The 14,698-nt window shown below is 32.1% G+C and overlaps 1 protein-coding gene across 2 annotated transcripts; it reads left to right on the forward strand.

Annotated features, from left to right (window-relative positions):
* The first annotated feature begins 4,977 nt into the window (after window positions 1–4,977).
* Window positions 4,978–8,985, forward strand: LOC117915823. Of its 2 annotated transcripts, none has more exons than XM_034831525.1 (2): window positions 4,978–5,056; window positions 8,563–8,985. In XM_034831525.1, exon 2 carries the CDS (start codon window positions 8,574–8,576, stop codon window positions 8,805–8,807), a length of 234 nt encoding a protein of 77 aa, XP_034687416.1. In that variant the 5' UTR covers window positions 4,978–5,056; window positions 8,563–8,573; the 3' UTR covers window positions 8,808–8,985. The 2 variants fall into 2 exon arrangements, with proteins under 2 accessions (XP_034687416.1, XP_034687417.1); XM_034831526.1 differs by having other exon boundaries at window positions 4,990–5,056; window positions 8,555–8,985.
* Window positions 8,986–14,698: the final 5,713 nt, after the last annotated feature.

Consider the following 14,698-nt stretch of genomic DNA (forward strand, 5'->3'; position numbering starts at 1 on the left):
ACAAACTTGGACATCCAACTCCACTAATCTTGAAACAAATTCTTGCTTCTTGTAATATTCCTTGTAATACAAATACAAAACAAATTTTTTGTGCATGTCAGTTGGCCAAAAGCCACAAGCTATCTTTCTCTTCATCTACCTCTAGGGTTTCTCATCCTCTTGCACTAGTTCACTCAGATTTATGGGGTCCTGCTCCCATCCTTTCCACAACAAGTGCTCGTTATTTTCTTCTATTTGTAGATGATTTTTCAAGATTTACTTGGATATATGTTTTGCATTCTAAAGATCAAGTGTTTTCTACATTTCTTAAATTTAAAGCTTTAGTTGAAACTCAATTCAACCTATCCATTAAAAACCTCCAATCTGACAATGGAGGAGAATTCAAAGCTCTTGCTCCTCATATTGCTAAACATGGGATTCATCATCAATTCTCATGCCCATACACTCCGGAACAAAATGAATGAGCTGAAAGAAAATAAGACACATTATTAAGACTGGTCTAGCTCTTCTTAACACTGCTTCCCTACCTTTAAAATTCTGGACTTATGCATTTCAAATAGCAGTCCATCTCATCAATTGTATGTCCCCTCCAACCCTTTAACATATGTCTCCATTTCAAATTCTCTTCCATAAACTTCCAAACTACAGATTTTTCAAAACTTTTGGCTGTCTTTGTTACCCATATTTACGACCATATTCATCCAATAAACTCTTTCACCGCTCAGCTCCATGACAATTTGTCCCATAAAGGTTATTTGTGCCTCCATCATTCCACCAATATAATTTACATCACCAGGCATGTAATATTTGATGATTCCAATTTCCCTTTTCATTCATCTACTTCTCTTCCATCATCTTCAACATATTTCCAACCAGTTATTACCCCAGCAGTTCCAGTTCCTCTTCATTCTTCACAACTAATTCCCTCACCATCCTCAGTTTCCTTTCCACCAACGTCCCATAATTCTACATCTCATATCCCCATTCCTGCTATAGTTCAAATCCCATTCTCTAATTCATCCACCTCCAATTCTATTTCCACTTTCCACAAGACCAACTGTCATCCCATGCTAACTCGATCCAAAACTGGAACACTTAAGAAAAAGGCATTTACCGTCTCTGCTCCAGCCGAACCACGTACAGTCAAGCAAGCCTTACAAGACCCTCATTGGCACCAAGCAATGGAGGTTGAGTACACAGCTCTACTAAAAACAAATACCTGGACTTTGGTTCCACCTCCTCCACATGGAAATGTAATCGGCTGCAATGGGTTTTTAAACTTAAATACAAACCAGATGGAAACATTAATTGCTATAAGGCTCGACTTGTTGCCAAAGGCTTCACTCAGACTCCGGGAGTTGATTATTTTGAAACCTTTAGCCCGGTGGTTAAGCTTTCGACCATTCATATTGTTCTCTCTCTTGCACTATCTTTTCAGTGGCCAATACGCCAACTAGACATTCAAAACGCCTTCCTCAATGGAGATCTCCAAGAGGAAGTATACATGCATCAACCTCCTAGCTTTGTGAACACCCAAAACCCGTCTCATGTATGTTGTCTTCACAAGGCGCTTTATGGACTCAAACAAGCTCCTTGAGCGTGGTTCACTAAGCTCAGCTCCTATCTACTCACATTTGGTTTTCAAAATTCCCGGGCTGATACCTCGCTCTTTTTCCATCACACAACTACAAATTTACTCATTATACTCATTTATGTTGATGACATTCTCATCACCGGGAGCAGTACAACTCAGGTCTTCTCCTTCATCAAACACCTCAGCAACACATTTGCTCTTTGTGATCTCGGGAATCTTAACTATTTTTTGGGAGTTGAAGTCACTTCTCAGTCAGATTCTCTTCATCTTAGTCAGCAAAAATATATACAAGACTTGTTACATAGAACTAACATGGTTAATGCCAAACCAGTACGCACACTTGGAGCTCTCGAGCAGCAACTTTCTCTTGTTGATAGAGATACTCTTCCAAATGCTTCCTTATATAGAAGCACTGTTGGAGCACTTTAATACATTACCATCACCCATCCAAACCTTGCATTTGCTGTAAATAAAGCATGCCAATTCATGGCTCGCCCAACCACAACCCATTGGAATGCAGTTAAATGAATTCTACACTATCTTAAAAGCACCTCCTCTCATGGTCTTTCATTACACGCCTCCTTATCCTTTGAACTCCAAGGCTACACTGATGCCGACTGGGCATCATCCCCAGATGATCGTCGTAGTACCGGAGGATACTGCATATTTTTTGGACCAAATCTCATATCTTGGTCTTCCACTAAACAAAAGGTAGTCTCTCGTAGCAACGCTGAATTGGAATATCGAGTTCTTATTTCCCTCACAACTGAAATTACATGGGTGCAAGCATTATTAAAAGAACTGTGTATCTCTCAAACAACTGTCCATTTGCTCTGGTGTGATAATCAAAGTGTTACAGCCTTAGCAGCCAACCCTGTTTCTCATGCATGTTCCAAACATGTGGAATTAGATCTTCACTTCATTCGTGATAAGGTTCTACGTCAAGAAATTCAAATTCAATATATCCCCTCCACAGATCAAGTAGATGACATCTTCACCAAGCATTTACTAAGCTCACAGTTCATCACTCTCCGTACAAAACTCTATGTGGTTCCTCGCCCTGTGAGCTTGCGGGGAGATGTTGAACCTCAAAACAGTCTCATAACTAACTACCAAACTCCACCAGAAAACTCCTCATTTGCACCAAATAACAGTCGCGTTTGTTATTTTGTTATGGCTTAACTAATGTACTTATAATTTGTTAGTTAGTTATCTCATCTTCAAGATGTGAATAAATAGGTTGTAATAGTGTAGAAAATGATATGGAATGATAAGAAACCTTCCTGCAAAATCCAGTTTCTTATACAACCAACCTGCCTGCAAAACCCTAAGAGGAATTGCTAGATAGAAGAGAGTTGTGAAGATTTTTCCTCACCCCACTGTTGGACCACTTCACCCACTCGTGCATGGACAAACTTTACAGAATAACATGATCAAAGCTGGCAAGGGATTCTTGCTGGAAGAGTTCAAAACAGTAGGCATCCCAAAGAAACTGGCAACCAAACTGATCCCATCCTACTAACCTTCACACCCCCACCATGTCCATCACCTTCCTATCTTTCATATCCCAACACACCCATCACCACACCCATCTTCTCACACCTCATACCCAGCTGAATTTGTCATCCACTTCCTCCTACCCATATTCATACCTATCTTTCACACCCACCATACCAACCATTAACAGCAAGTCTAACACCAACCTATCTCCAAGTCCACAGATTAATAATTCATACCCATTCTAATGCAGTGCAGTCAACCCTTAATACCGTGAACAAGCACCCAATTTCTATGTCCAAAAGCCAAACTAAGGTGTTGAACCCAATACTCTTACCTTTTCCACAATCCACAAGACTGCAAAGGTTGTAGGAAATAGTAGAGAAGCTACCACCTTGTTCTATCATCGATGTCCTACTCTGTTCCTCCAATCCTTTGCAACAATGTCGTTAATCAGATGATTGGGAGTGGATTACAAGGTGTTGATTTCTATGCAATAAATACACATTTTCAAGCTCTATTGCATTATGCCGCTTCAAACACTCTCCAAATTAGAGAACTTTTGACTCGTGGACTAGGTATGGGTGAAAATCCACATGGAATAGTAGGGTAATGGTCATTATTTCAGTGTTAACGAGGAAGGGCCACTTTCAGTTTCTCAGCAACCCAAGCTTGCAGCAATGTCCTCGGTAAGAAATCCTCAGGAGATGAGGATAGGTGGTGACTTAGTTCCGAATGTTCCCCTTAGTCATGCTGGCAGATTGAATGTTTTAGCGGGTCGGGACATGTGTAACATGTACAACCATGCAACTGGTGATACAGGATTTTCAAATGATGCTTTGATGAGACCTCCTTCAATGATGATTGGAACTTCAAAGAGCGCTCAGTTAAAAGAACCCCAAGCCATCAGAGGCCTACATGGTGTGTTTCCACTAAAAATGAGTTGAATTCACATTGAGAATTATCCTCATCAAATGACAGCACCACCGGCACCAATAGAGTAATCTCAACGCAGTTGCACCCTTGGGGACCTACTCTTGCATGGTTTGCATGGTCGCCTTTGGCATGCATTCTTATTGGCGGGCGCCCTCCCTTTTTATTTCATCATCTTTGATTTTAAAATAATTTCCCAATTTCTAGTTTTCAAATAGTTTTCCAATTTCTAGATTTCCAAATAATTTTAACTTTTCGAATCTTCATCCTTAGATTTTTTTTTAGGTTGCAAAAATCCATTTTCCAATAAAATTTTGTAGCCATTTTCTTCAGCAAGCAATTTTCACATTTTTTTTATTTTTTTTTTAAATATTTTGAAAAATCAAATAGAAAATAGCATAAAGTAAAATTTAATTACATACATTTTACGTCAGAAAGAAAGTACTTTTTAATTTATCTTTTTCGGATTCAATCTTTTAAAAAAACTAATAAGAGTTCTCTCAATTGTGGAGAATTATGAAAAACCTTTGTCATTAGAAATTCATTAAGGGGAGTATTTCATTTATGGGAGTTGGGAAAATTAAAATTAAATATAATAATTATGATGTCATTAAAAATTACTCATATACATTTATAATAATTTTAATAACTTATTTATTTATTTATTTAGGAAAGGCTTATAAAATTAATTGATATTTAAAAAAAAATTGTAAACAATTTAACTCAAAATAAAATTTATAAATTTAAAATTGCTCAAATTTAAAATATGAATATCAAAGAAAGAAAAACAATATAAAATGTTAAATTATTAAAAAATTTGTAAAGTCTTTCTAAAATTAGCAATAATAATAATAATAATAATAGAAGTTTTAAATAAAAATAAACTTATATGCGTTAGAAAGAAAAAGTCAGAGAAGTGAATTATATATTGACTGTAAGTAATGTGGAAATCTAGAAATTGGAAGGGCTGGTGAGAGTTGGGGGTGTCACCGGAGCTGAAACCGAAGGATAAGGGCTTTGGTTGGCTGACAGGTGAGATTGGTTTCTTCTTCGATCTCATTCTCAATATCTCATCATGTTCACTCACGGAACCATGTATTTACTGTTTGCCTCACCTAAATTCCTCAATTATTTATCTTAACATCCATATTTTGCTTTTTACTTGGGATCATTTTCATATTTGCGATTATAATCTTGTTATTGTTTGTGCGATTTTGAATGAGTTTGGGCATGAGATTGCGCTCTGTTTGGTTGTTGGGAAATTGTAGCCCAAGGGTATTTGTGTGACTGGTGTACTGTAAATTTTCTGCTCTGTTTGGCTGCTGAGAAGTTGCAGTAGAAAGTTGTTTCTGTAATTGATTTCGGTAATTAACTATTTGGTTGGAAGTTGGAACAGTAATTTCCATCTGCTTCCTCCGCCATTTTTTTTTTTTTCTGAGTGCTGTTCTGTTTAAACCTAGTTTTTAAGAATGAATCTATAAAGAATGTTATTTTAGAGGGCATTATAAATGTTGAGTTGGTTTTTTTACAGGCTTCTGGTGAATTAATATGATTATGGGTTATGAATTAAAAAAGGATTGTAGGTGATGTGGAGTTAGGTGAAGGACAGTTTTTCTTTCTTTCCAATAATTCTTCATTTTCTAGAGGAAAAAAGGAGGTTGGATGGTCAGTGTAACAGCATTATCAGGATAAAATGGAAGTCCTTTTACAATGAGGCTTTTGAATTTGCTTTGACTAGGCAGTCCATGGTATTGGCATGCTTCAAATCCCTTCTCTTTAAACTGGTGTCAGATTGATTATTTAGGCTGTAATTGTGATGAATTTTCTTGAAGGATTGAACAAGATAAGACTATCTAGAATAGTGGAAGTTTTAAGCCAGGGTTGGTCATGGTGTTGAGTTGAAGGCTTAGTTTGTAATTGTGATGAACTCTCCTGAAGTATTGAGAGAAAAGGATTATTTTGTTTATAGAGAGGGAATTGGAAAGTAGGGGTGGTTTTGAAATGGATGAACAAAATTGGCCTCAGCATCTTGAGTTTGATGCTTGAGCATCTGGTTCATGCTATATATAGATCAATAGGTCTGAGTTGGTTCTAGTGATGTAGTAAGAGTCTCGAATAAGGTGACTAGTGTGGAGATTCTGGTGGACTTCTTGCATAATTAATGGGGGATCGATTTCCAACTAGCTAGGTTTTTTGGCATTTTGAATGATTGGATCCATTGTCTTGTATCCTAAGATATATGTAATATTTCCAAAGTTAGTGGTTGTTTAGACTTTCTAAGTCAGTCTTACTTGGTGATAAAGTTTTGAAATACTACAAATACATTGCATGTTTTAAGATAATGCTTAAATCATTGAACAAGGAAACAGCCCATAGGCTTTTTAGTTACTTTAAGATCTATTTTTGGTTGCTTTAGCACCTTGCAGGAGGATTTTACTAAATGTCATCTAAGAAAGTTAGACTTTGATACTATCCAGTCAACTCTCCTTCCTCTTGGAAGTGGAGTTGGTGCTTAAGCTTTGATGGTGGAGTAGCTCTTCATCACCTTCCAATTTGATAGTGGATATGAAACCTTGCAGCTGTATTGATTATCTTCTTAAAGCAACCCATTCTTGCAAAGAAGATATAAGTTTGTAGCAAGCTGTCATCCTCAAATGGTTGAAGTGAAACTTTCACAACGATTAAACTCAAGTTTTCTTTATTTGGAGGATTCAATTATGGTTTGGGAGTAATTATCAATCCATGATTAAAATTCTGAAGATGGACATCTTATTGTTCCCAATGGTGAAATGAAGAGGAACCTACTTGACATGGTTATTGAGTCTTTTGATTTGATGAATGCACAAGTAAATGAGGAATGATTTGATTTAAAAGTTAATGCATCAAATCATTCAACATCATTGATCCCTTAGTTTTGTGATGGTGTGAAAATTATCTAAATATGATATCCAAAGCATTCCTTGTTCTTTTGGAGTAGAAGGTTCTCATCAGCTGTTAAGCTGAAGAAAGCATCCAAAGGAAGTGTGACTGAGACATCCGAGACTTACTGAATGAAGACCACCCTTTAAGCTCTTAAAGTTCTTTTAAAAAATTTTGATTTCTTGGATTAGCATGCAGGAGGAGTTTCTTAATATTTCCTCCAAGAAAGCTAGGATATGACTGCACTTGAAGTAACTTCCAGGATCTTTCATTTGTAAAGTTGGGGCCAGATTTTTCCACTGTAACCTAGACGCTAAAAATCCAATTGCAGCCTTGCCCTTCCCATAGAATTGTTTAAAATTCTCCCTTTCATATCTTTTGTTTAATATTTTTATCTAGTTCCTGAAGGTGGGGAATTTCTTTTACATCAAGGGGAGAGATTAGGGATCCTGTTATCCTTTTATTTTTCCTTTTCCCTGGAAAATGGCAAAATTGGTGGGGCCACTGCCTAAGAGGTGACCCTTCTATACTGATGGTATGGATTAGTATGCTATGCTAATTATATTACTCCAAACAGGATTAAGCTCAGATTCAACCATTACTTTTTGAAGTCAGAGAGTTGATGGTTGGCTTGAGCCCTAGGTAAGTTCATGCCCACCCTTGCAAGTTGCAAGGTTTTAGTAATAGTTGGCTCTGCCCAGTTTGTTTCCTGGCCACCCTTGCAATTTGCAAGGCCTTTGTATAACTGAGGAACTAACTTTTGCAAGATGGGTATGAACTTTATATGATGGAAACGGTCTATCTTAATTGATAATTTTGGGTTTTTATAGGGAAAAATGGACATGGATGAAGATAGGATTATCATTTTTCTGACCAAGTTTAGAAGGTTTTGCCCTGTCTCAGAGATTTTTGATAAATTGCTTAATATTGGTCCATTGGGATCAATAACTTAAGTAGTGTTTTCAGTTAAAGGTGGTACAATATACTAGTAGTTTCCTTTTCTGGCTTGGAGAGAATTATCATCTAACTCAACTACACAATCATATAATGGGAAGCATGACTTTGAACCTAATCTTGAAATTGACTATTATGTTCAATATTTTCCTGTTTTGTTCTAAAAATTTTAAAAGAATGCTGTCATCATTTAAGAGCATGTAATTATTTAAAGCCAGTCAAAGAAAAAATAGTACAGGTATTGCATTAGTACGACCAACTAATCTGATGAATCATCTGCCCATGTAAAAATCCAGTTTTTTAAGACAGGTTCTCATGAATTCAAAAATTGGAGTCACCATTTGGATGTGAGCATGGCAAATTCTATTGTTGGAACCAAACAAGCTAAACAGCGCATGGTTTTTGCTTTTGAGTACTACTTCAATGCATTCACATGGGCATGAAATTCTTTCATGCCAAAAAGTTTACTATTATTTTTCAGATGGACAAAGGTTGGCAAATTGCCTATGAAAATGTTGAGGGATTATGTTGTGGTCTGAGCTATTTATTAGTGGCATTATTGTCAATTTCCCAGCTAAGATCAATTATTTTCTCTCTTATCCATCAACTGCTTACTTCAAATTTCTCAAACACCTCTAGCTGACTGATATTTTGAAGTTGGTCAGGTTCTCTTACTATGGGAAACAAGCCTGTGAAAGAAGAAAAGGAAGAGATTTTCTTGAAGATTGTTCCTCCTTTGGACCGTGCATATGTTCGATGGCTAGCTAGGGATCTTGAGAGGATTCATGGCTTTACACCAAAAAATCCCCGTGCGGTCAAGCCTCCAGATCATTATATCGAGTACATGCGTTTGAATGGATGGCTGGATGTGAATTTGGATGATCCTGATCTTGCTCATTTATTCAAATAGATGATCGTAAGATGTTGTGGCCTTTTGCTTTTTAGCCTGTTCTTGAATGCACCATGTTGGTGTTAATGCATCATAGGAATATTTCCAGATAAAAATGATTGAATATTGGATCTCATAAGGCTGTTATGATGAGGAAATTCAAAATTATGTAAATCAATTCAGGTAGTTTTTGTCAGTATTTTCTGTCATCTGATCTTGAGATGATGTGCCATTTACAGGCCACCGGTCGCGGCGAGTTGATTTCAAAAAACAATTATATATATATATATATATAGTCTTTTTAATGTAAATATAAAATGTTATTTTTTAAAATAAATTTAGAATTACCAGATTTTTGGAATTTTTTAAAAATACATATGTAATCTTGAGAGGAAAAAAATAAAATAAAATCTAGAGATAGAGATTTCTGCACAAATATTCATCAATAAACAAGACAAATTTATGGAGACTTGCTATGAGTTGGACCTAACTGTGTAATGGGATTCAAAATTGAGCAGACCTAATGGAGGTTTGGGGAACCATCTTTGACTTAATAACCTAATTTAAGTTGTTAAGTATGTTTGGTGCAATAATTTAATGATACGACTTAAAGTCAAAAATAATTTTAAGTAATAAGTAAAAATAATTAATTTATTACTAAGTTTATAATTTTATTTTACTTTTTTATCCTCATTTGTTCTAATTACTTCAACGATCTCTTTTGTTACTTCATGACCTTCATTGTTACTCGATTTTATTTATCGTAATTATAATTTATGAGTATAAATATATCAATTTGATAATTTAGAATAAATTTTAAGTTGATTTTATTAAACAACTTTAATACTTAAACTAAAATTAAGTAATAAATTTTAAGTTAACAACATAAATATAATTTACTTTAAAGTCAACTTAAGTGATTAAATAATAAATATTAATTTTCTCCAAACACCCACTTAACTTATATTGGTCCTCACATATTCATGTATGCTACTTTTAAGGAAAAATGATTTACATAACTTTAGTTGAATTTTAACATTAGTATTTTTTAAATAATTTTAATATTTAAATTAAAATTGTTTTTTTAAAGATAATAGATTGAAATTATTTTTAAAAAAGATAACTTCTAATTAAAATCTTGTAAAATAAAATATATATAGATTTGAAAATAGTTTTAAAATTACTATACATTAAAAATAGTTTTAGGCACGCACCCCCTTCCACTTATAGGACCAGTCGGAAAGAAAATGCACCTTAAGGGGACACTAGCCTAATTAAGAAAAGTCACCCCACAAGAATGGGGAAAGGCATAATACCCACCTCTTCTCAGACTCAATGATGAAAATATCGGTAATCACGGATATATCGGTACTTCGATTCTACGGATATATTGGATATATATCGGCGGATATTCTGGAAAAAAATATCGGTAGACTTAAAATTGTTAAAAACTCATGGAAATGTAAGGAAAATCTCATAATAATATAATTAGAAGTATAATTGACATTTTAAAGTTATTTTATTGAAAAATTTGATATATATATGATATAATTTGCGATATTAGATGAAATTATATCATGTCGATCTATAAGAAATGTTAATTTTGTAATTGTTCTCATTATAAAGTCACATAAAATATTTCATTTCATTAAATACCAATAATTTGTACACATTAAATTCATTAAATAAACATATTTCATATTCAAAATATACTAGTTCATGTTAATTAAATTAATTAAATAATTTAGCATGTTAATTAAATAATTTAGCTAAGTTAACTAGTTTAATTTAATTCTAAATGTGAAAATAAATCACAAATAATCATCTAAAATAAGTATATTAATTTATAATTAAATAATCAAATTAACCTAAGTTAATTCAATAAAAATATAAAAATTAATTACAATTGAATGTAAAAATAGCATTAAATCATCCATATTGCAAACATACTAATTAATTGAAAATAAATGAATTAATTAAAATTGCAAACAAAATTAATTACAATTTAAAACAAATATACCTTTAAATGATTAAATAATTGAGCAACCTTAATAAAAATTGGAGTAATGAGAGAGCAAATGAAGAATGAAAGCAAAAATGGATGAAATAAATGAAATTTGGGCTATTTATAAAAGAAATTTGGGCCAAAACAGTCGTTGGAACATTAATTTACCGTTGAAAATCAATTTTGGCTGTTGGATAAAAAACTGGGAGCAATCTGACCGTTGGATCGTCATATTACCATTGGAATCACATCTAGGCCATCGGATCAACACAAGCGTGATCTGGGCCGTCAGATCACATTGCATGAAGGAGGGGAAATATCGCCAAAAAATCAGCTATATATTTCCAATATATCGCCGATATATCACCGATATTTTGCCACAGAGGCGATTTTTTCAAAAAATCTCCGATATATTTCCCTGAACCGATATATCGCCGATATTTTGGCGATATTTACGGAAATATCTCCTCTCCTATTTTTCTCCAAGAAATATCGTGTCGACTCCTCCCGATACATGATATATTGGTGATATATCGCCAATATATATCGATATTTTCCTCCTTGCTCAGACTCTACTCATCTTAAAAATAATAATAAAAAAAATGCGAAGAAGGGAGTAGGAAAGAAGGCTCGAAACTCCAAGCACTCGAAAAAGAAAGATGATGAAGAGGCGATGAAGGAGATAGGAAGCAGAAAACTATAGGACCTGACTCAGACCAGTACTTCCATCAACAACAAAGTCAAGGATGAAAACATTGATTCACTTCTCCAATTCGAATGATATTTCCACCCCCCCCCCCCCCCCCCCCCCCCCCCCCCCCCCCCCCCAAAAGCTCTTCAACCCATCTTATAGGGTTTTTGTCTTTGGTGCTTCTTCGTTGCTTTAGGGTTGAGAAACGTCACAAGATTCGTCCAAGCAACTTGAAAAAGTTACATTGATTAACAGATTTTAATAAGCATGTTGTATTTGTTTAGCCTGTTTAATGTGAGAGCTTTGCATATTAAATTACAAAAATGGACAATACTTTCTTTTAACTTATAAAAATCATAGACAATTAAAATAATTAAAATAAAATTTTATAAATTTTAAAAAACAATGAAGGTTAAAAATATATCATAAATACAAATAAATATCAATAAATTATAATTAAAAATTAAATATTTAGCTGCTTATTTGGATACACTTGCTTATATTAAAAAAAAATATATCAACTTGCCTTATTCTCTTAAAATCACTTTTAAGATTGTGACATTTTATGCTAAAATTATTACTATTTTTACTTTTAAAAATAATAAATAATAAATATATTCAAATCTAGGTGGGTTTGGATACTTTTCCTATTTTTGTGTTTTTAAAAAAGAGAAAATAACAATAATTTCTATATTAAATACATAAACTTTTAGGGGGTGTTTGGTACATGGGAATGAGAAGTAGGAATAGACATCTCATTCCTTTTCTCTCTTATTCCTATGTTTGGATAAATGTTAAGAAGACGGAAATGAAATAAAAAATTATTTAGGCAGAAACTAAATCCAACTTATAAGTCAGATTTGAATTCATTAAAAATAGGTGGTATTCTAATTCATTAAACTTATTGATAATATAAAATAATCTAAATTTATTATTTTACACTCTTATCTCATTCTTTAAGTCTGATGCTTATATTTTTTGCAAAGTTAGAGACCCCATTCATCATCCACTTTTATGCAACAAGTTATTCTCCCAAACTGAATCAATCGAATATTCCACGACATTTAGAAAAAAAATTTCAAGACTATTATTATTTTTATTAAAAAAAACGAATATTTAAAATTTTTTAAGGTTATGGATTTTATTGGATATGATACTTGTTGAAAATTAGAATGAAATTTGAATTTTTTTATTTCCTCTTTTGGAAATAGGAAAAACATTTGCTAGCTTTGAGAATTTAAATATTCTAATAAATATATTTTTTTTTTTGGTAAAACATAATTTTATAACTCTTAAGCATAACAAATTATTAATAAAAATAATAATTGAATATTTGTACATTTGGGTTATATGATTTTTTATGGTTAATTTTTTATTTATTGAGTATATATATATTTTTAGTCTTATTATTTATTAACAAAAAAACTCTCAAATTTTATTTTTTAAAAATAAAAAAAAATATGGAAGGATATTATTGTAAATTTATTTCTTTTTCATTTCCATTCCTATTATTATCAAACATTGGAATGAAAACAAATAATCATTCCAATCTTGCATTCCAAATTCATCCAAATACTAAAAATGGAATCATTAAATTCATTTCTATCCACTAAGAAATAAGAATAAAAACAAAATATTTATTTTCATTCCCTATTTTGAAGTACCAAACACCCCCTTAAAGACTTGCAATGAAATATAATGATTTTTCAAAAATTAATTTAAAAATGGAGATATTAAAATTATTTTATTAATTTTAATTTTAATATTTTTAAAGTAATTTTTAAGGACTAAATCTACACTTTTATATATAAGAATTTCTACATTTTTAAAAACAAAAAATAGAAAGTTTACGAAAACAAGCCTAAAGTGTTGTTTGGGCATATTTTTTTCCTTTTCTTCTTCTTCTTCTTTTTCTTTTCAATTTTTAAAATAAAAAATAATGGTGATTTTTAGATGAAAATGAATGAATTCTCAAATACTAGTTAATGATTTTTCAACATTAAGAGATGAAATAAATCATTATAAATAGTATCAAAGTTGATCCTTAACTTTAATTTAGGTTTTTGTTTGTTTAACTCAATATAAAAGAAACGAGTCCTTACAAATGGTATCAAGGTTGATCCTTAACTTCAATATAAGTTTTTGTATGCTTAGCTCAACAAGAAGTATTTGTTCATTTGGCCCTATAATCATGTTAGACATGACAAGAACATTATATTTGCATTTGAATAATTGTGATATCTCACTCAAATAAGTGAAAAAAGCTTATAACAGGTATGAATTTCTTTTAACCATATAATCATATTTTAAAGTTGTAAAAACCTTATGAGTGCATAGCAAATTATATAAAAGAGATTTGATTGTTATAATATTAAATAATAAATATATTGTATCTATATCGAGTATGACATATAACTAGATTATATTGAAGGTAGGTGAATATTCAATAGTTCTTAACAATAATACAAACTTGATTTTGTCCGAACTATTGCCACAAATTGTTCATTCTTATTTTACTCTCCCTCGGGCCTTGAGATGCATCTCTTTGTGCTCATAATTAGAGGTGGCAATTCTTATGTGGGTCGTGTTTGTATCGTATCTAATTTTAGATATTCAACCAAATAGTTTTACCTAAACATGATATGAATAATAATTAGATTAAAAATGTAAACCAAAATACAATCTCATTATTAAATGGGTAATAAATCATGTAATTCGTTTAATAATCAAGTCATTATGTTTAATTATAAAGTTTAGTTAAGTCATATATAAGTTTATATAATTAATCTTCTAATTTGACATATTTATAATTCAATTAACTCATTTATTCAAAAGTAAATTTAAAATGAGTCAAATATGTGTTAAATAGGTTAAAATTATCATTAGGTTAATTAATATAATTATCAAATAGGTCAATTTTTGTTAAATTCGCATTATATAGGTTGGCAAAAAAAATAACCTATTTATTGAATGAGTTTGATACTCAACCATGAATTTGACTCAAACATGATTATACTCATTCTAAACTTGCGAAAATTATATTGTATTCAAGTCATATTGACAAACTTTGCCTACCTATTCAAAGCTATATTTGGTTTTCGCAAAATCTAAGGTAAAGAAATAAAGATGAAAGGTAGAAAAAGAAAACAGAAAAGCGAGATTTGTTTCATTAGTATGAAAATATATAGAAAAAGGAACTTCAAATTTTTTAAATTA

Source organism: Vitis riparia, chromosome 6, assembly GCF_004353265.1.
Source record: "Vitis riparia cultivar Riparia Gloire de Montpellier isolate 1030 chromosome 6, EGFV_Vit.rip_1.0, whole genome shotgun sequence".
Lineage (NCBI taxonomy): Eukaryota > Viridiplantae > Streptophyta > Magnoliopsida > Vitales > Vitaceae > Vitis > Vitis riparia.